The sequence below is a fragment of the Podarcis tiliguerta genome (genome assembly GCF_965153285.1).
Source record: "Podarcis tiliguerta genome assembly, chromosome: 2".
Classification (NCBI taxonomy): Eukaryota; Metazoa; Chordata; class Lepidosauria; order Squamata; family Lacertidae; genus Podarcis; species Podarcis tiliguerta.
In genome coordinates, this window is record NC_139535.1 from 11,057,638 (window position 1) to 11,080,059 (window position 22,422).

Sequence of the window (22,422 nt, forward strand, 5' to 3'; positions counted from 1 at the left end):
TGCGTTGCCCCAGCGGTTTGGCTAGATGACCCTCAGGGTTCCCTTCCAACTCTACAGTTCTCTGGTGCAGATTTTTAGGTACAAGTTGGATGCAAGGGGTGCATAGGATTGCAGTCCAACTTATGCACCGTCGGCTTGGGAATAACTCCCACGGATCCTGATGAGCCTCGCAGGCGAGTAGATTGCTGCTGTGCAGTCCTGCTTTTTAAATAAATGTTCCTTTTCAGATAATACAGAGCATGGTGAAATCACAATAAATAAAACCTCCCCTTCAGTAGTTTCAAGCACTACTACAGGTTCCACATAATAGCTGCACTGCATTGTTTACTGTGGCAGCACCTGCACTTTAGAACTCCCCGCCTATGGCAATAAAGCACATGCTCTTTTCAAGCACCTGCTAAAAGCATTCTTGTTTAGGCAAGCATACCCAGGGACGCGGGTGGCGCTGTGGGTTAAACCACAGAGCCTAGGGCTTGCCGGACCCTGCTCCTGCCAACCTAGCAGTTCAAAAGCACGTCAAAGTGCAAGTAGATAAATAGGTACTGCTCCGGCGGGAAGGTAAACGCGTTTCCATGGGCTGCTCTGGTTCGCCAGAAGAGGCTTAGCCCTGCTGGCCACATGACCCGGAAGCTGTACGCCGGCTTCCTCGGAAAATAAAGCGAGATGAGCGTTGCAACCCCAGAGTCGGCCACGACTGGACCTAATGGTCAGGGGTCCCTTTACCTTTACCTTACGCAGATACTTAGGAAGTGGAAGTAATTTTAATCTGTTTTAATATTTTAGCTTTTGTATGTTTTAAAGCATGGTTGTAAATTTGTCTTGATTTTACTGCTGTGGTGTTCTTTTTGTTTGTTTTGGAAACCCGTCTGCAGGTTTTTAAAAATAAATTTTATTCAATAAATAAATATAAATAAAATAACACAAGCCAAAACACAATCCACCCTAAGTATCTCTCCACAGTGCCGTTCCTTAAAATACCATCTGAACAAAATTGGTGAAGCAGTAAAAAGTTTATTGAGGACAAGACGTTCTTGCAAAAGAGGGGATCCAAAGCAGGCACAGTCCAGCTGGAGCAAAGCATGAGTTTATATTCCCCATGCACACGTTCTGTCTCCCCATTGGTTGGGTGCTGCAAGGTTTTCCTTCCCCCAATTATCAAATAACTGACAAGCGGCTGAGCGTGGGGCGAAACTTCTCCTTCCTCCTCTGAGTTGCCTCCACTTCCGGCTTCACCAGCAGAGATAAAATTGGAGCTGGCAAAGGAGGGAGGGCGGGAAGGGGGGCTGCATTGTGCTGAGGAGGGGGCTTCTTCCTAATTAAGCCTCCTAATTAAGCGCCCTCACTCCCTGCCTCCCACACATTCCCGCCCCCGCTGCCTGGGATTTCGGGTGAGTGCAAAGGCAATGGCGGGGAAGGAGGGAAGGGGCTTTGCGAGGCGGTCCAGGATGAGAAGCCCCGGGACGGGGAGAAGAGAAGGGAGGAAAGGGAGCTGTTTCCCTAAAGGGGGCCTTGAGGGGGGGGGAGAAGCTTCCTCCTGCAGGGATCTGGTGCAAAGGGAGTTGCAGGGAAGGAGGCGGGCAAGGGGAGAGGGGTGGGCATTGCTGGCCAGGATCGCCTTAATAGTATTAATTTAAATTTAATATCTATACCCCAGCAGAAGGCCCCTCGGAGGAGGACCTTATCTTTAGGCAACAGGCGAAAGCATTGCTCTTCTCCCAGGGGTTTGGCTTATTAAACAATCTATGGACAACTGAGTTGGGGGGGTGTTGTTTTTATTTCTTGCTCTGCTATGCATCTCTGTGTTTTTCTCTTGTAAGCTGCCCTGTGATCTTTGGAGGAAGGGCAGTATAGGAATGTGAAGAATAGCTGTAAAAATAGGAAACCCTCTTGCGTTCAAGGGGGGGGGGGTTGGGACAAAGTCTCTGATCAGCATGCATAACAGGATGGGCTTAGGAGGGAATGATGATAATAATAATAATAATAATAATAATAATAATAATAATAATAATTTTAAAAAATTAAAAAATAATTCATTACTTGCCCCCTGCCCATCTGACTGTGTTGCCTCAGCCACTCTGGGCGGCTTCCAACAAAAACACCAAAAAAATTAAAACATTGAAAACTTCCCTGAACAGGGCTGCTATCAGAAGTCTTCCATTTTGTAGAAATGGCCTTTGAATTTAAAGAAACGCCCTCTTTAAGGAATCCCGTGGTGTAAACGTGTATGTTGTCCTCTAGGTCCAAACACATAGTAAGAGCAAGCAGTGCTCCAAAGTGCTTCTCTTGTGAACTTGCCATCTAAGTTGTTTACTCCTGAACAAAACTCCCGTTTCCCAAAAGGACTGGAGAGGGGGGGTCTCCTCACCACTTTTAACCCCCCCACTCCCACCCCATGGAAAGCAGAGGACGTGTTCATTCACAATCCCAGTGTTTACCATGTGTGTATCTGAAGTGAACCAGGCGCTGCCGCTCCTTCCCCTCTCACTGGGCTGCAGAGGAGGAAAGGGATGGGTTTGAAGGCTCTTCCTGCCTCTCTCCCCTGAGCAAGAAGAGCAAAGGGTGTTTGCAGGGGAGGAGGGCAGAGGAGGAGGCGGCAGCGAGGGCAGAGGGAGCAGTGGGCGGATCCACCGCCTCTCCCAGGGGGTCCAGATGCAAGCAAGGGGCTTCCTTCTTCTCCATGCAAGGGCCACCCATGTATTCAGAGCAGTCCTTTGCAAATTAACTCTTAAGTTCTATGGGATCTACTCTCAGGCCACTAATGTGCATACCATGCCAGCCTTAGGAAGGGAGGTGGGACAGACAGGTGAAAGGAATTGCCAAAGGTGTTTGAAAATGGACAGGGGCTCTTGGGAAGGGGTCTTTTTCTATGCAACAACTGCAGTGAGGATGCTGATTGCCAAGGGATAGAAAGGAGATAAAATTCCATTAAAAGAGGAGTGACAAGTAAAAATCCTTCAATATATAGAAGTAGCACAGATGACGGGAAAGATAAGAAATCGATCAGCCCAAAAGTTTAAAAGGGAATGGGAGCTCTATAGACAATATTTAAAAGAACAGTGTCCCCTTATAAAAACTTTAAAATGCTTTGAATAACTCTCGGAACTGAATAAGGTACAAAGTATTCTGACAAGATTTAACAAAGATAAAGTTTATTGAAAAATAGAGGCAAGTAATTAAGAAAATTGCCAACCTAGCAGTTCGAAAGCACGTCAAAAGTGCAAGTAGATAAATAATTTTTTTATTACATACCGTTCCGGCGGAAAGGTAAACGGTGTTTCCATGCGCTGCTCTGGTTTGCTAGAAGCGGCTTAGTCATGCTGGCCCCATGACCCGGAAGCTGAGTGCAGACAAACGCCGGCTCCCTCGGTCAGTAAAGCGAGATGAGCGCCGCAACCCCAGAGTCATCCATGACTGGACCTAACGGTCAGGGATACCTTTACCTAATTAAGAAAATAAATAACCTATATCAAGGAAGTCGGAAGTTGATGGGTGGAATAATTTTGTGCATTTGTGATGTATTGTTCTATTTCTTTTGTATTGTGTAATGTATTGTGCTTTTTTGTTTTGTTTCTTTTCCTATTTATAAGCTTTTGGTGGGTGGGTGTGCTGATTTTAAACCAATAAAGATTGAATAAACAAAATAAAATAAATAAAAATAAAATAAAATAAATAAGGAAGGGAGGTGATGAAAGGAATTGCCAAAGGTGTTTGTAAATGGGTGGGGGCTCTTGGGAAGGGGGTGCCCAGTTGGGGCTTCTCCAGGGGCAGCAGAATGTCTTGGGCAGGAGAATCCCTGCAGGGGCTCTCAGACTCCCTTGGCTTCTTCTTCCCTCCCTCCCAGGAAGCTGCAACTTGCTCTGGATTCTGCGCTCCTCAGGAAGCTGAACCTGCAAACCTAGCTGAGACTGAACCTGCAACCCTGGCCAGGATGGAAGGAGGAAGATGGACGGTTGTCCTGGTCAGGCTGCCTCCCGCATCCCTCCCCACAACCTCTGAGCATTCCCTCCCAGGACCCTTGGAGAAATCTGGTGAGTTCCAGGGCAGAGGAGATGGGGACAGGGATAGATGGATGGTGGAGGGAGAAAGAGGAAAAGATGGAGAGGAGACAAATGGAAGGAAGTTCCTGACAGGAAGAAGGAAGGGGTGAGGCCTTCTCCGAAGCAGCTCTTTGTTTCTTGAATCCCTATCATAAAGTAGGGGGGGCAGATTTTCTTCCTCCAGGAATTTAAATCTTAGGAGTTACAGTGGTACCTTGGTTCTTAAACATAATCGGTTTCCGGAAGTCTTCCAAAACCAAAGCGTTCCAAAACCAAGGCATGATTTCCCGTAGAAAGTAATGCAAAATGGATTAATCCATTCCAGATTTTTAAAAACAACTCCTAAAACAGCAATTTAACATGAATTTTACTATCTAACAAGACCATGGATCCATAAAAAGAAAGCAATAATCAATGTTCTGTACAATAAAATAAATAAGACAGCATTGTAGATGATAAAAAAAAAAAAATCTTACCTGCACTGATGATAGTCATTGTTTGAATGGGGGGCTTTTATCCCTTTCCACAGTTAATCAATCAATAAATCAATCATAAAACAAACAAACAAGTCTCAGTCAAAATTGAAAAAGCCTCACAAACAAAAACGCAAAAAATAGGAAAAAATAAAGCAGCAAATGTCACCTCAGAACACTGCAACCAGTAACAGCTTTAATATTTTTGGCAATACATTCATTTTTATTACTGATATTCTTCCCCAAAATGATAAATTCATTCTTCCCCATATCGCTAAATCTCTTTTTATTTCTTTCCACACATTCTCCTTATTGTCTTTAAAAATATTAATATTCTTAGCTGTCAAACATATCTCTCAGTATTTGACTTTTTTATGTATAACTAATTCTGTTTTCTGTTGTAATTCCTATTTTTCTTGCTCCATCATGTGTTTTTTTACCAAAAACTTAGTCTTATTCTTGTTTAGTTTAAAGCCTCCAGCCTGCCTGAAGTCCTGTATCTTTTTTACTACCTTTGGTGGAGTATTTTTGGGATCTTTCACTGTTATTACAAGGTCAACTGCCAAGCTTTTAATTTATATGCTTTATTTTCTACTGTTATTCCTCTAATTAATTTCTACACTTTTTCTCTCTCGCAAGAACCTCTGGTACAAAAATAAATAATAATGGTGATAGGGGATATCCTTGTCTTGTTCCCTTCCTTATTTTACACTTTTCTATTATAACCTTATTAACAATCAGCATAGCCTGTTGGTAAGAATAAATTGCATCAATTCCTCTCCCGAATGCTTCCCCAAAATTCATTTTTTCTTTTATCTTTTTCATAGAAGTCCATGAAACATTATCAAAAGCCTTTTCAGCATCTATAAACATTAAGGCCACTTTTTTCTCATTTCTTACTTCCAAATATTCAATAATATCAATTATATTCCTTATATTCTCCTTCATCTGACGTCCTGGGAGAAAGCAGGCCTGATTGTGATGATCTTTTTCTCCTAAAACACCTTTCATTCTATTGCCCAAAATATGAGCAATACTCTAAATGGACTTCTATGGACTTCCATCCTATAGGAGTGATGGCCAACAACTTGGATAGCTTGAAAAAGAGGATTAGACTCAAAGCACAGGAAGGCAGAGGACTCTTGTACTCAAATCCTGCTTGCTGGTTTCCCGCAAGCATTTAGTTGACCACTGTGAGAACAGGATGTTGGACTAGGTGGGCCTTTGCCCAATCGAGCAGGCTCTTCTTATGTTCTGATACAGGCATCCCCAAACTTGGCCCTCCAGATGTTTTGGAACTACAACTACCATCATCCCTAGCTAACAGGACCAGTGGTCTGGGATGATGGGAATTGTAGTCCCAGAACATCTGGAGGGCCAAGTTTGAGGATGCCTGTTCTAATATAGTGCAATATTTTTAAAGTTACATGTGGCATAGTAACACTAAAGTTTTGCTTCTTAGTCATAGGAGAGACTGCTACTTGAGCCTGTGATCATTTCCTCCCTGGAAAAAGAGAAATACAGAGATGTGTCTAAGAAGCCAGTTCCACCATAAATTATAAAATAATGCAGTTTATTAAGTGTGAACGGAGTGATCATGTGTTGTTCTTGCCATTATCTCACCTGCATTCCTAAAAGTTTGGGACAATGGAAAGGACAATGGAGAAATGAGACAGTGTTAAAATAGGAGAAGGTGCATATTGGGATTGACGTGTGCACACGAAGGCGGGCCTAAGTCATGCATGGATTTAAGTGCTTAGCACAGGCATAGGCAAACTCCGGCCCTCCAGATGTTAGGGACTACAATTCCCATCATCCCTAGCTAACAGGACCAGTGGTCAGGGATGATGGGAATTGTAATCCCAAACAACTGGAGGGCCGGAGTTTGCCTGTGCCTGGCTTAGCAGATGTGGCGGGAACATTTATTGCAGCCACCCCTAAGCTTGGTGTTGCTGTCGGACTGCAACTCTCATTCATTCCTGCTGATTGGCCAAGCAGGCTGGGGAAGATGGGAGTTGTAGTCCGGCTACGGTGGGTGGAATTGTGAGACCCTGGAGCCCTTTCTCCTTTGGGCGAGTTCAGAAATGCCTTCTGCCTTCTTCCATTTTCGTCTTTGGAGGAAATCTCTACAGGCTCAGAGTAAAGGGGAAACATTAGTTCTGTCATAACACACTGTTTCTGAAAGGCCCATAAGCCCGCATTAATGCAGGAAGAGAAACCACAGGGATTTTTTTCAGGGACAGCGTGGGAATGAGAGGAGGAAGATGGTTCCCCACAAACAAAATGAAAAGATTGCTGCCTGTACGTTTTGCCTCGTGTCTTAGGTTCTGCAAATACAGTGGTGCCCCGCAAGACGAATGCCTCTCAAGACGGAAAACCCGCTAGACGAAAGGGTTTTCCGTTTTCAGAGGTGCTTCGCAAAATGAATTTCCTATGGGCTTGCTTCGCAAGACGAAAATGTCTTGCAATTCCTGGGGTTTTTTTTCGCTCCCCACCCCCTTTTTCTAAGGCACTAAGCTGCTAATAGCCTTTTAGCAGCTAATCCGCTAATCCCTTAAGCCTTTAATAGCCGCTAATAGCCGCTAAACCGCTAATAGTGCTAATCCGCTAATGGGGAAAAAACCGCTAGACGAAGAGACTCGCGGAACGGATTCTTTTCATCTTGCGAGGCACCACTGTACTAAAAAGGTTCTTTCAAAAATGGGGCCGTGCCTCAGTGGTATACCCCTTGCTTTGAACATGAGAAGAGGCTGCTGGATCCGGCCAGGGGCCCATCTAGTCCAGCATCCTGTTCTCACAGCGGCCGACCAGATGCCTGTGGGAAATCCGCAAGCAGGATTCGAAAACAAGAGCACTCCCCACTCGTGTGGTTTCCAGCAGCTGGTATTCAGATGTGTTATTGCCCCTGACTGTGGAGGCAGACCAGAGCCATCATGGCTCGTAGCCCTTGATAGTTGTATCCTCCATGAAGTGATTGGATCCTCTTTTATGAACAAGTTAAAAAGCACAGTTACAATTCTTTTTTGGGGGGTGGATCCCACTTTCTACATCTCTCAGCAAGCTGCCGCTTTCTGCTTCCTTCTACTTCAGCAATTCCTGATCCCCAAGAGGGCCCCTCCTCTTATCCCATGACTGCCAAGCTTTGGTGATGTACCTTGTGGAAAACTCCCATATTCAATCTCGGCCTGCCACCCTCGAGTACTGCTGCCTGCCAGTGTACTGAGCTAGATAGATCAATAATATAAAGACAGTTTCCTATGTTTCTGTGCTCATATGGGGGGGGGGGCGGCAGGGGGCATCACCCCCCCCATGTCCGTCCGTCCGTGAAGAGGACAAACGTTGCAGCAAGGACTCGAAATGAAAATCAAATTTCCCAAGCTGTGCACATCTTGTCTGCAAAGGGCCACAGGTGAAATTGTATGCTTGCGCCTGTGCCTAGCATTAGTCTGACTGGCGTCCGAAAGACTGAGCACTAAGCAAAAATAAGTATTTTACTTTTTTAATCTTTTTACCGAAGTAGTGAAATATTGCAAACATTTGCAGCAAACAGGTTCAGTAGATCTGAGGAAGCGAAGGCAAGGGAGGCGAATTAGAGAAAGGGTTTTCTTGTTTGACAGTGAAAAGGAGAGAGATAGCACTCCCAGTGGTCAAAAGTCCCCCAAATTACCCCTAATTGGGTAGCTGCACAAGGTTTATGTACACATAGCCATGGTAACAGAGCGCTGCAGAGGAGGCGCATGCAGAGACTTGTCCAGACAGGCCCAGAAGTGGACTAAAAATAAAATATGGAAGAGATTTGCCCGAGGCTGTGTCGGCATCAAAATTGGCCTTTGCCCCTTGGCCAGTGAATTCTCCTCAGAGTGCTTTGCTCTTCCAGAGGCAAACGGACAGCACCATTCCCAACACCTCGGTGAGAGAGACGGCTGCGCAGACGCCGATGATGACTTCGTTGTTCTCTTGAAACCATTTACGGGCGGAGACCACGCAGCCCGTCTTCCTCACCGGCCAGCTGTCAAAGGCGCCAGATGGAGCGGCCAGAGGGCAGAAGCCTATCGCTTCCTCCGAGCTGGTGGCGTTGACGCCGCAAGAGCAAGGGTAGAATCTGTAATTTCTGTCCTGGAGGAAGAGGTTCACCTTCCAGTTTTCCGGCCCGATCCATCCGCAGCAAGACATCCTGGATTGGAAATAGTCCCAGGCCAGCATGGCGGACCTGTTGGTTTCGTGCCTCAGGTCGTAGTACCGGATGAGGTGGAGGACAAAGGTGGGCGTTTTTTCCTTCATGGCCTTCGCGCGGTGGTAGATGAGCAAGAGGGTGGCGGCCTGGGCCACCAGGAGCAGGAGCAGGCCGAAGAAGTAGAGCCCCAAGAAACAGCGGCTCCCGCCGAAGGCCCCCACGCAGCCCAGGAACCCCATCACCATGGTGACGGCCCCCACGCCGATCAGGGTGTAAGGCACGATGTTCATGGTGGACGTCGAGATCTGCAGGATGGTGATGAAGTTTCTCTTGTCGAACAAGAGCCATAGTCCAGAGCCCATCAGCATGGCCCCTAGAACAAAGAAGAGGTGGTTGAAGAAGAAGAGGCTGTAAGCAGTGGCTTTCTGACAGATGGGCTTCATCTTCTCACAGACGCAGCTGCCTTCTGTTTCGGAACTCAGAACCTCCAGGACAGACACACAAACACACAGTTCAACAGCTGTACGGGCTTGGATGAGCCACAGAACGAAGTGCCTGAGAGCACCTGGGCTCACAGCTTTTTTAATTATCACCTAGTCGCCTTTGAGTTCTGCACCCCAACCCCTCTTGTTTTTTAACACCTGCCACTTCATTTATATGGTCTTTTCCCCTTCTCCCCCTCCCCTTTCTGGAAGTGGAGCATTCAGAAGTGGCCTTCCTCCCCCTGTCATCTGACGTGGTACATTCCATTTGATTTCCAGGGGCGCATTGGAAGATGGCCGACAATACCATCTCTCTGGCTCACACAGGGTAATAAAGAGGCTGATATGGGAATATGCAGCCTCCCTTGTTTGCCCCAGGGAATGGGGAAACACTTCCTTGCCTGCAGTTGCCATAAATCACCCCCGAGTTCAAAAGAAGGGGGTGAAGGCACTAGGCACACAGCCCCCGTGGGAGCCGGCTCTCCCAGACGCTGTCTCTGATCGCGCGAACTGGCTGCAGGAGCTCGAATTAAACAATTAGAGAAGAAGCAAATGCACACATTTCAAGTGAAGAACGGGAATTAAGACTGCTAACTGAAGTGACCTCTGTGAAGTAAGAGCGACGGGTTGGATTTAACAGGAATTCATCATGAAGAAGAACATCAAAGGGCTGGTATGTCGGAACGGGACTGGAGGGGGGGGGACTTTTTTCTTTTCTTCTATGTGATTACCCAAGAACCCCTCCCCAAAAAGAACCATCGCATAACTGACCTAAGCGGGACGATTAAAAACTGTGTGGAAATGAATTATCAACCAAAAGTTGGGCGTATGGAGATCCGGAAAAGAATAAGGGTTTTTGGAATGGCGCAGCAATAAAAAGGGAGTCGCCATGTTGGCAGGTTCTGCCGAAAGACTGATGACTGAGGAGGAGGAAGCTGTGGATCTGTTTTTATATGGGATTTCTGGCAGAACCTCCTCAGAAGACTGAGAAAGGGAGTGACAGACCTGTGAAGATTAACGAGTAGACGGCAAGAGTGTGTTTATTTATGGAAGTGATGAAAAGCGGCAGCCGTCTGAATATGACCCCTGGATGAATGGAAATACCCACACAGGACTACAATTGGTTTCAACTCGCTTGTGGAGACTATCAGAGGTCAAAAGAAAAAGGGAAAATATATGAAAACAACAAGAAGAGATGTGGAAAATACAGTGGTGCCTCGCAAGACGAAAAGAATCCGTTCCGTTAGTCTTTTCGTCTTGCGGTTTTTTCGTCTTGCGAAGCAAGCCCATTGACGGAGTAGTGCTATTAGCGCTATTGACATTTTAAGGGCTAAAAACGGCTTTTTAAGGCTTGGGGGATTAGCGGTTTTGCTGCTAAAATGCTTTTAGCAGCTTAGCGATTCAGAAAAAGCGGTTTTGGAGCAAAAAAAACCCTGAAAATTTTCGTCAATTTTCGTCTTACGAAGCAAGCCCATAGGGAAATTCGTCTTGCGAAGTGCCTCTGCAGACGGAAAACCCTTTCGTCTTGCGGGTTTTCCGTCTTGCGAGGCATTCGTCTTGCGGGGCACCACTGTAACAAGGAAGGATTGGATAGAATTGTGAACATCATTTGGACAGATTTGTGGACATCAAAGCAACAGCAAGATGATTGGATCCCTTTCGGAACTTGAAATATGGGTACCCCCAACAAAAATTTAAAATTTGGCTTTGTAATTTGGAATTAATGTGATTTGATTTGATTGGTCTGTTAATAAAAATTATTATATATATATATATGTGTATGTGCTTTTCGTAGATTTGGCTCAGATATGTTGACGACACCTTTGTAATTTGGCCACACGGGAAGGAAAAACTGGATAGCTTCCTCACACATCTCAACAGCCTACACCCCAAAATACAATTCACTATGGAAATAGAAACCAACAACCAACTTCCCTTCCTTGACGTCCTAATCTACAAAAAACCTGATGGCTCCCTAGGACACACTATCTACCGGAAAAAAACACACACCAACCGCTACTTACATGCACAATCACACCACCACCCTGCACAAATAAACTCCGTAGCCAAGACTCTCATCTCCAGAACCAAACGCCTGGCTGACGAAGACCACTTGACAACTGAGTTACAGAATCTCTCAAATGTGTTAATTGCCAATGGATACCAGCAAAACAGGGTTACGAAGCTAATCCAAAAAGAAACACCCCCCAAAAACCAAGACACAGAAGAAAACAATGGCATAGCCCTCCTTCCTTATATCAAGGGCACTACAGATAAAATTAGCAAAATCCTCCATAAACACAATATCAAAACAGCCTTTTGCACCAACCAAAAAATAGCCAATATCCTCAGAAACCCCAAGGATAAAATTCAGTTGGAAAACCAAGGGGTCTATGAAATACCCTGCAAAGTCTGCCCAGCCACGTACATTGGACAAACAAACAGACGAATAAATGCACGGATCGCAGAACACAAGAATGCCGTCAAAAAAGAAGAAAAAACTTCCTCTCTTTTCCAACACATGAAAGAAACAGGACACGAAATTAATTTTGCAGATTCCAAATTGCTCTTTAACATGGAACATCACCACAAGAGAATAATCATGGAAGCCATCGAGATAGAGAAACACCCTCACAACATGAACAAGCGTGACGACACATCCCGCTTGCCAGACATCTGGAAATTAGCCCTCCCCACAAAATCTGACACCAGATCCAGAGGCACACAGAACGCCATCACCAATCAACCACACCAGACCCAAACCCAGACCCTCTCCACAGATAAATTACAGACACCATCCAGTAGCCAAACCAGGGTGGCACCTCCGGATGCTGCACCCCCCTGCAATCCCTACACAGATCTGGCTGGCACAGGCCACAAAACCACAGCTCGCCCCTATACACGAAGCCAAGCCAGAGCACAACCAAGTGCAGTACAGCCATCTTCTCAGAAAAACTCTTCACAAAGTTCAAGAGTTCAAGACACGAAGGCTTTAGCAACTAATCCACACCTAATGACCCACCTAAGTGGGATTCAGGAAATCACTCAAGAAATCACTCAAGATATCCCTCAAGTAATTAAGGAACAAAAGAAGAAAAGGCACACCAGCCTGAGAACCTCCTCTCTGCCCAGAACATTGGAGGCTATACACCACACCTCCTCAACAGTATTTATAGGAACTCAAACACTGAGATCCTGCTCTGTTCCAGTAACAAGAAGCCGAAAGCACCAGCCTGAAGATGACGAGTGAGACCTCGCCGAAACGTCGCCTAGACACCCCAACTTTTACACGGGAAGACACCCGAGGACACCAAAACCTGCATTCCTGTACCCGTGAAAATCTACGAAAGCATATATATATATATATATATATATATATATATATAATAAATGTTCATAAATGTACAAACCAAGCACATACATAGATATGTGGACCACATGTCTGGAGCAGCACAGGAAAGGCAACAACATTCAAATTTCTGTTGTAGACCACCTTTTCTGTGATGTAGGTATGATGATTGTGGGGATGGTCTTGGGTTACCCCCATTCTGTGAGGTATGTATGATGTATGGAGGGGTGGTCTTGAGCGCCAGGGAAGGGAATTTAAAAGGTCTATATAAGATCAGGCACACCTTTGTCCGGGGTCCTCCTCCTTTCTCCTGCGTGTGAGGGGAGCAACTTGTTGCAACACTTCAATAAAGATCAGGCTTACTAGCTGCTTTGCTTCTCAATATTCTCTGGTTTACCTCTGTAATTTTCTCCAACTGATGGAGAACCTGCAAAGGACTCCATAAAGGCTCTTGTGTCCCCCATAAGGGAATAAGGGCAGATTTTGTTTACAACAGATACCTATTTATCTTTTTGCGCTTTGTGCTTTCGAACTGCTAGGTTGGCAGGAGCAGAGACAGAGCAACGGGAGCTCACTCCATTGCAAGGATTCGAACTGCCAACCTTCTGATCGGCAAGCCCTTAGTGAGGACAATATATTCTTGCAAGAGCTGGGAGCCAAAGCAGGCGCAGTCCAACTGGGGCAAAGTATAAGTTTATATTCCCTAGGCACACGTTCCCTCCCTCTTATCTCCATTGGTTGGGTGCTACAAGGTTTTCCTTCCCCCAATTATTACAGACAAGAGGCTGAGCATGGAGAGAAACTTCTCCTTCCTCCTCTTGAGTTGCTTCCACTTCCGGCTTCACCAGCAGAGATAATATCCCGGCTTGCAAAGGAGGGAGGGAAGCGAGGCTGCATCGTGCGGAGGCGGAGGAGGGGGCTTCTTCCTAATCAAGCCTCCTAATTAAGCGCCCTCACTCCCTGCCTCCCACGCGGGGGCTCCCATTCCCGCCCCCGCCGCCTGGGATTTCAGGTGAGTGCAAAGCCAATGGCGGGGAAGGAGGGAAGGGGCTTTGCGAGGGGGTCCAGGATGAGAAGCCCCCGGATGGGGAGAAGAGAAGGGAGGAAAGGGAGCTGTTTTCTTAAAGGGGCCTTGAAGGGGAGGGGGGGGGGAGAAGCTTCTTCCTGCAGGGATCCGGTGCAAAGGGAGTTGCAGGGAAGGAGGCGGGCAAGGGGAGAGGGGTGGGCATTGCTGGCCAGGATCGCCTTAATAATAGTTTTAATTTTAATATCTATACCCCAGCAGAAGGCCCCTCGGAGGAGGAACTTATCTTTAGGCAACAGGGGCTTATTAAACAATCTATGGACTTCACAACTGAGTTGGGGGGGGTGTTGTTTTTATTTCTTGCTCTACTATGCATCTCTGTGTTTTTCTCTTGTAAGCTGCCCTGTGATCTTTGGAGGAAGGGCAGTATAGAAATGTGAAGAATAGCTGTAAAAATAGGAAGCCCTCCTGCGTTCAAGGGAGGGGGGTTGGGACAAAGTCTCTGATCAGCATGCATAACAGGATGGGCTTAGGAGGGAATAAAATTAATAAGAATAAGAGTAAAATAAAAATAAATAATTCATTACTTGCACCCTGCCCATCTGATTCCGTTGCCTCAGCCACTCTGGGCGATTTCCATCAAAAACACCAAAAAATTTAAAACATCGAAAACTTCCCTATATAGGGCTGCCAGCAGAATACTTCCATTTTGTAGAAATGGCCTTTGAATTTAAAGAAATGCCCTCTTTAAGGAATCCTGTGGTGTAAACGTGTTTGTTGTCCTCTAGGTCCAAACACATAGTAAGAGCAAGCAGCGCTCCAAAGTGCTTCTCTTGTGAACTTGCCATGTAAGTTGTTTACTCCTGACCAAAACTCCTGTTTTCCAAAAGGACTGGAGGGGGGGGGTCTTCTCACCACTTTTAACCCCCCCACTCCCACCGCATGGAAGGCAGAGGACGTGTTCATTCACAATCCCAGTAAGCCATGAAGTGAACCAGGCGCTGCAGCTCCTTCCCCTCTCAATGGGCTGCAGAGGAGGAAAGGGATGGGATTGAAGGCTCTTCCTGCCTCTCTCCCCTGAGCAAGAAGAGCAAAGGGTGTTTGCAGGGCAGGAGGACAGAGGAGGAGGCGGCAGCGAGGGCAGAGGGAGCAGTGGGCGGATCCCTCGCCTCTCCCAGGGGGTCCTGATGCAAGCAAGGGGCTTCCTTCTTCTCCATGCAAGGGCCACCCATGTATTCAGAACAGTTCTTTGCAGATTAACTCTTAACTTCCATGGGATCTACTCTCAGGCCACTAATGTACATACCATGCCAGCCTTAGGAAGGGAGGTGGGACAGGCAGGTGAAAGGAATTGCCAAAGGTGTTTGAAAATGGGTGGAGGCTCTTGGGAAGGGGGTGCCCAATTGGGGCTTCTCCAGGGGCAGCAGAGTGTCTTGGGCAGGAGAATCCCTGCAGGGGCTCTCAGACTCCCTTGGCTTCTTCTTCCCTCCCTCCCAGGAAGCTGCAACTTGCTCCGGATTCTGCTCTCCTCAGGAAGCTGAACCTGCAAACCTAGCTGAGACTGAACCTGCAACCCTGGCCAGGATGGAAGGAGGAAGATGGACAGGTGACCTGGTCAGGCTGTCTCCCGCATCACTCCCCACAACCTCTGAGCATTCCCTCCCAGGACCCTTGGAGAAATCTGGTGAGTTTCAGGGGAGAGGAGATGGGGACAGGGATAGATGGATGGTGGAGGGAGAAAGAGGAAAAGATGGAGAGGAGACAGATGGAAGCAAGTTCCTGAACGTAAGAAGGAAGGGGTGAGGCCTTCTCCGAAGCAGCTCTTTGTTTCTTGAATCCCTATCATAAAGTAGTGAGGGCAGATTTTCTTCCTCCAGGATTTTAAATCTTATGAGTTACAGTGGTACGTTGGTTCTCAAACATAATCAGTTCTGGAAGTCTTCCAAAACCAAAGCGTTCCAAAACCAAGGCGTGATTTCCCGTAGAAAGTAATGCAAAATGGATTAATCCATTCCAGACTTTTAAAAACAACCCCTAAAACAGCAATTTAACATCAATTTTACTATCTAACAAGACCATTGATCCATAAAATGAAAGCAATAATCAATGTTCTGTACCATAAAATAAATAAGACAGTATTTTAGATGATAAAAATTAAAAAAATTAATAATTTGTACCTGCATTGATGATAGTCATTGTTTGAATGGGGAGCTTTTATCCCTTTCCACAGTCAATCAATCAATAAAGCAATCATAAAACAAAAAACAAGCCTCAGTCAAATATGAAAAAGCCACAAAAACAAAAACGCAAAAAATAGGAAAAAACTAAAGCAGCAAATGTCACCTCAGAACACTGCAACCAGGAATGGCTTTAATATTGATTGGGTGCGGAGGAGATTAAATTAGCTGTGCAAGGGAACAAATAGGATGAAAAAAAACCTTGATCATAATGGGGGGGGGGACTTAAATTTGCTCTGCAACAGTAAAAATGGAAGCTCAGGAGCACGTTCGGTTTCCAAGGCAAACTTCAAAAATAGGAGCACCTATTTCTGGGTTTGCAAATGATGAATCAACAGAAGCATAGTCAATCTATGGGCTTCCCCTTTTTTTTGAAATGTTTTTATTGTTTTTTACAAATACAAGATTATATCAAAGACATTTATATAACCACTTCATGAGATTCTCCGAATCACATGACTTTGTTCCATCCCTTTCATGGGTCCTTATATTAATTTTTCCAAAACTACATACAGTGTATCTCCGGCTGCAAACGGGATCCGTTCTGGAGCTCCAGACGGATCCCGAGGTTTTTGCAAACCGGAGGACCGCTTCTACACACGCATGCGGCACAACAGAATGCTTCTACACGTGCGAGCGGCAAAACCCGGAAAAATACCAGAGGGTTACGTAACACAAGTACATTCTCCACAGTTCTCATTTATCTAAATTGTCCATAAACTTATGGACAAGTGATTCCTAAAGTCCAGCTAACGTTTTGATTTGCGTGCAGTAATCTCATAGGTAGATTATAATTTCCCCCCATTCTTTTTAAAATCCTTGTTTTCTTGATTCCTGAGACTCATGGCTAATTTTGCCATTTCGGCAGAGTCCAGCTGTAGGATTATTGCATCTTCCCATCTTTGAGATAATAACATCTGTGCAGCTGTTGTCGCATACGTAGTCTTTCCTGGTCTTTTGGGATCTCAGTACCTGTAATTCCAAATAAACAAGCTTCTACATTCTTAACAAACATTATTCCCCCCCCCCCAATTCATTATATTATTTGTTGTTGTTTAGTCGTGTCCAACTTTTCGTGACCCCATGGACCAGGGCACGCCAGGCACTTCTGTCTTCCACTGCCTCCCGCAGTTTCGCCAAATTCATGCTGGTAGTTTCGCAAACACTACCCAACCATCTCATCCTCTGTCGTCCCCTTCTCCTTGTGCCCTCCATCTTTCCCAACATCAGGGTCTTTTCCAGGGATTCTTCTCTTCTCATGAGGTGGCCAAAATATTGGAGTCTCAGCTCCAGGATCTGTCCTTCCAGTGAGCACTCAGGGCTGATTTCCTTCAGAATGGAGAGGTTTGATCTCCTTGCAGTCCATAGGACTCTCAAGAGTCTCCTCCAGCACCATAATTCAAAAGCATCAATTCTTCGGCGATCAGCTTTCTTTATGGTCCAGCTTTCACTTCCATACATCACTACTGCGAAAACCATAGCTTTTATTGTATGGACCTTTGTTGGCAAGGCGATGTCTCTACTTTTTCATTATATACCATTTCCCAAAATGATACTGTTATCTTACATGACCACCACATATAGCAAAAGGTACCCACTTCTTCTTTACATTTCCAGCAGATATTTGAACTTACTCAATACGTTTTACATAACTTACTAGGAGTCAAATACCACCAGTACGTCCTTTTCATGTAGTTTTTCCTAAGAGTTCTTTTTGAAATTGTGATGTCTCATAACTAAAACCTTTCTTTTTGTCTATCTTTAAGATATCGTTTAGTTGATTGTACTGTAACCAGTCAGTTACAGCTTTCCTTATCTCTTCAAAATCTTTTAATTTCAGTTGGTTTTCAACTTCAGTTAACAGCTCTCTATAAGTCGGCCAATCACTTCTCATATTCAATTTTTTTCAGAGATATTGCTTCCCAGGGAGAAAGCCACCAGGGTGTTTTTTACTCAAGCAAATTTTTATACTTCTGCCATGCCCTACAAATTGATTTTCTTACTATATGATTCTGAAAAGCTCTAAACACCTTGGCCTTTTCCTACCATAAATATGCATGCTATCCATTATTCGTGTCCTTCCAGATCTAAAATACAGTATCTGTGTTTTCCAATGTAATCCATTCCCGTTTCTAGCAGATACAGGATGTTTCATAATAAAGTTTCAAACCCGGCAGGGCAAAACCTCCTCTCTCTCTTACATCTGTTAATAATTTATTTTTAATCCTTGATTTTGTCCCTTGGATAGCTTGAAAAAGAGGATTGGACTGATGTCTGTGCTCTGCCCTCACGGTCCTAGGCAATAATGCTTCTTAATACTAGTTCCTGGAAAGCACAGGAAGGCAGAGGGCTCTTGTTTTTTTTGTATAATATTTTATTAAGACTTTTACATAGAAAAAGAAAAATACAAAAATAAAAAGAAAAACAAGTAAAAACAATTCCATTTTCATAGTATTTCTTACATTTGCTTGTTTCCCAGACTTCCCCACACCTCCCCTCTCTGTATTCCAATTCAAATATTTAATCAGCAAATCCCTATGTCTTGTCTTTATCTTTATCTTTATCTTAATATATTAAACCTTTAATTCTTCATCTTTTTAACCTTCGAATTTTCCATGCTCCTTCACCACATTATTACTAATAACCTTTTAACCTCCATCCGATGTCATTCTAACATTCATTAATTTTATAATATTTCTGTAAATAGTCTTTAAATTTCTTCCAATCTTCCTCCACCATCTCTTCTCCCTGGTCTCTGATTCTGCCAGTCATTTTTGCCAGTTTGTGTAGTCCATTACCTTCATTTGCCATTCTTCCAGAGTGGGTAATTCTTGTGTCTTCCAATACTTCGCGATGAGTATTCTTGCTGCTGTTGTGGCATGCATAAAGAAAGTTCTATCCTTCTTTAACACCGATTGGCCGACCATGCCCAGTCGGAAGGCAGAGGGCTCTTGTACTCAAATCCTGCTTGCTGGTTTCCCACAGGCATCTAGCTGGCCACTGTGAGAGCAGGATGCTGGACTAGGTGGGCCTTTGCCCAATTGAGCAGGCTCTTCTTATGTTCTGATACAGGCATCCCTAACTTGGCCCTCCAGATGTTTTGGGACTACAACGTCCATCATCCCTAGCTAACAGGACCAGTGGTCAGGGATGATGGGTTTTGTAGTCCCAAAACATCTGGAGGGCCAAGTTTGGAGATGCCTGTTCTAATATACTGCAATATTTTTACAGTTACATGTGGCATAGTAACAGTAAAGTTTTACTTCTTAGTCATAGGAGAGACTGCTACTTGAGCCTGTGATCCTTTCCTCCCTGGACAAAGAGAAATACAGAGATGTGTCTAAGAAACCAATTCCACCACAGATTATAAAATAATGCAGCTTATTAAGTGTGAATGGAGTGATCATGTGTTTTTCTTGCCATTATTTCATCTGCATTCCTAAAAGTTTGGAACATAGAGAGGACAGTGGAGAAAGGAGACAGTGTTAAAATAAGAGAAGGTGCATATTGGGATTGACATGTGTTCAGTTCCTTTCTTGTCTTTCTTGAGTCTTAACAGGATTCTCTTCCCCCTCCCCCCACTCCCAAACAGGTGAGGATAATGATGGCCAGAATTCTATGCAGCCATCTGTGAATTCATTGGGAAGAACAAAGAAACAGTTTAAATGCCTGGAATGTGGGATGTGTTTTAGTCACAATGGAAGACTGAGGACACATCAACGAATTCACATAGAGGAGAAACCATTTAAATGTACTGAATATCGAAAGAGATTCAGGGAAAATGGACCTCTTAGAAAACATCAACGAACTCACACAGTGGATAAACCATTTGAATGTATTGAATGTGGAAAGTGCTTCAGTCGAAATGGAAAGCTTAGAATACACCAACGAACTCACACGGGGGAGAAACCATTTAAATGTATTGAATGTGGAAAGAGCTTCAGTGAAAGTAGAGCACTAAGAAAACATCAACGAACTCACACGGGGGAGAAACCATTTAAATGTATAGAATGTGGAAAGAGCTTCAGTAGAAGTGAACACCTTAGAATACACCAACGAACTCACACGGGGGAGAAACCATTTGAATGTATTGAATGTGGAAAGCGCTTCAGTGTAATTGGAAACCTTAGAAATCATCAACGAACTCACACGGGGGAGAAACCATTTGAATGTATTGAATGTGGAAAGTGCTTCAGTCGATATGGAACACTTAGAATACACCAACTAACTCACACGGGGGAGAAACCATTTAAATGTATTGAATGTGGAAAGTGCTTCAGTCGATATGGAACACTTAGAATGCACCAACGAACTCACACGGGGGAGAAACCATTTAAATGTATTGAATGTGGAAAGAACTTCAGTGAAAGTGGAGCACTAAGAAAACATCAACAAAATCACACGGGGGAGAAACCATTTAAATGTATTGAATGCGGAAAGTGCTTCAGTCAAAATGGAACACTTAGAATACACCAACAAACTCACACGGGGGAGAAACCATTTGAATGTATTGAATGTGGAAAGAGCTTCAGTCACACTGGACACCTTAGAAGCCATCAACTAACTCACACGGGGGAGAAACCATTTAAATGTACTCAATGTGGAAAGAGCTTCAGTGAAAGTGGAGACCTTAGAGTACACCACCGAACTCACACGGGGGAGAAACCATTTGAATGTACTGAATGTGGAAAGAGCTTCAGTGAAAGTGGAAACCTTAGAAGACACCAACGAACTCACACGGGGGAGAAACCATTTGAATGTATTGAATGTGGAAAGAGCTTCAGTCGAAATGGAACACTTAGAATACACCAACAAACTCACACAGGGGAGACACCATTTAAATGTATTGAATGTGGAAAGAGCTTCAGTCAATATGGACACCTTAGAATACACCAACGAACTCACACAGGAGAGAAACCATTTAAATGTATTGAATGTGGAAAGAGCTTCAGTCAAAATGGACACCTTAGAAGCCATCAACTAACTCACACGCGGGAGAAACCATTTAAATGTATTGAATGTGGAAAGAGCTTCAGTCGATATGGAAACCTTAGAAGCCATGAACTAACTCACACAGGGGAGAAACCATTTGAATGTATTGAATGTGGAAAGTGCTTCAGTCAAAATGGACACCTTAGAATACACCAACGAACTCACACGGGGGAGAACCCATTTAAGTGTTTTGAATGTGGAAAGAGCTTCAGTGAAAGTGGACACCTTAGAAAACACCAAAAAATTCACACGGGGAGAAACCATTTAAATGTATTGAATGTGGAAAGAACTTCAGTGAAAGTGGAGACCTTAGAGTACACCACCGAACTCACACAGGGGAAACATCATTTAAATGTATTGAATGTGGAAAGTGCTTCAGTCAAAATGGAACACTTAGAATACACCAACGAACTCACACGGGGGAGAAACCATTTAAATGTATTGAATGTAGAAAGAGCTTCAGTCGATATGGACACCTTAGAAGACACCAACGAACTCACACGGGGGGGAGAAACCATTTGAATGTATTGAATGCTGAAAGAACTTCAGTGAAAGTGGAGAACTTAGAGTACACCACCGAACTCACACAGGGGAGACATCATTTAAATGTATTGAATGTGGAAAGAGCTTCAGTCAAAATAGAACACTTAGAATTCACCAACGAACTCACACAGGGGAGAAACCATTTGAATGTACTGAATGTGGAAAGAATGTGGAAAGAGCTTCAGTCCATATCGATACCTTATAAGACACCAACCTTATAAGACACCAACCAACACATGGGGAAGAAACCATTTTAATGTATGGCATTGGAAAGGAGCTTCAGCAAAGGTAGAGCACTTAGAATACACCAACTAACTCATACAGGGGAGAAACCATTGGAACGTATTGAATGTGGAACGAGCTACAACAGGGAGGATAAACTTACATTACACTGGCGAACTCCCAAAGGGGAGAATTTTTAGTCAATATGGAACCTTAGGAAACATCCGCTAACTCACATAGGGAAAACTAGATTTATGAAACGTGGAAAAAGTTTCAGAGGGAGTGGAGACCTTAATATTCATAAGATAATTCACACAGGCGGGAAACCATATAAATGTATTGAGTTTTCCACTCAGGTTTCCCAGATTTCCTGGGAAGTGAACATGAATGTCAAGTCTCTGGATGTACAGAAAAGAATTTCAATAATAATAAAAATAAATTTTTATTTGTACCACGCCCATCTGGCTGGATTTCCCCAGCCAATCTTGGTGGCTTCCAACAAAATATTGAAATACAATAGTCCTTCAGATATTAAAAGCTTGCCTAAACAGGACAGCCTTCAGATGTCTTTTAAAGTCTGGTGGCTGTTTTTACCTTTGACATCTGGTGGGAGGGCACCACTACCGAGAAGGCCCTCTGCCTGGTTCCCTGTAACTTCGCTTCTCACAGTGAGGGAACCGCCAGAAGGCTCTTGGTACTGGACCTCCATGTCCAGGCAGATCGATGGGGGTGGAGACTCTCCTCCCGTCACCAGTCTAGCTGCCGCATTCTGGATTAGTTGTTGTTTCCGGATCACCTTCAAAGGTAGCCCCACGTAGAGCGCATTTCAGTAGTCCAAGGGAGATAACTGGAGCATGCACTACTCTGGCAAGACAGTCTGCGGGCAGAT

At 44.5% G+C, this 22,422-nt stretch overlaps 2 protein-coding genes across 4 annotated transcripts in view; one reads left to right on the plus strand and one right to left on the minus strand.

The window, feature by feature from the left end:
- Window positions 1–1,364: 1,364 nt before the first annotated feature.
- The window catches only part of NOTCH4 (notch receptor 4), a 113,264-nt gene continuing 92,206 nt past the window's right edge, over window positions 1,365–22,422 (plus strand). Inside the window, exons 1-2 of one of the 3 annotated variants that reach the window (XM_083424550.1) lie at window positions 1,365–1,388; window positions 3,842–4,028. In XM_083424550.1, coding sequence (XP_083280676.1) covers window positions 3,929–4,028 — 100 coding nt within the window. In that variant the 5' untranslated portion in view covers window positions 1,365–1,388; window positions 3,842–3,928. Of the gene's footprint in view, window positions 1,389–3,704; window positions 4,029–13,371; window positions 13,528–15,036; window positions 15,224–22,422 lie in introns of those variants that run through there. The other 2 variants (XM_083424549.1, XM_083424548.1) reach the window with 2 other exon arrangements.
- Window positions 7,996–9,417, minus strand: LOC310670863 (CD82 antigen-like). The gene has a single exon (XM_083426678.1). The coding sequence runs from the start codon at window positions 9,125–9,127 to the stop codon at window positions 8,366–8,368; it is 762 nt and encodes a 253-aa protein (XP_083282804.1). The 5' UTR covers window positions 9,128–9,417; the 3' UTR covers window positions 7,996–8,365.

Excerpts from the sequence above, each read along its gene's own strand:
- LOC310670863 (XM_083426678.1), bottom strand. The coding sequence starts at position 9,127 with ATGAAGCCCATCTGTCAGAAAGCCACTGCTTACAGCCTCTTCTTCTTC.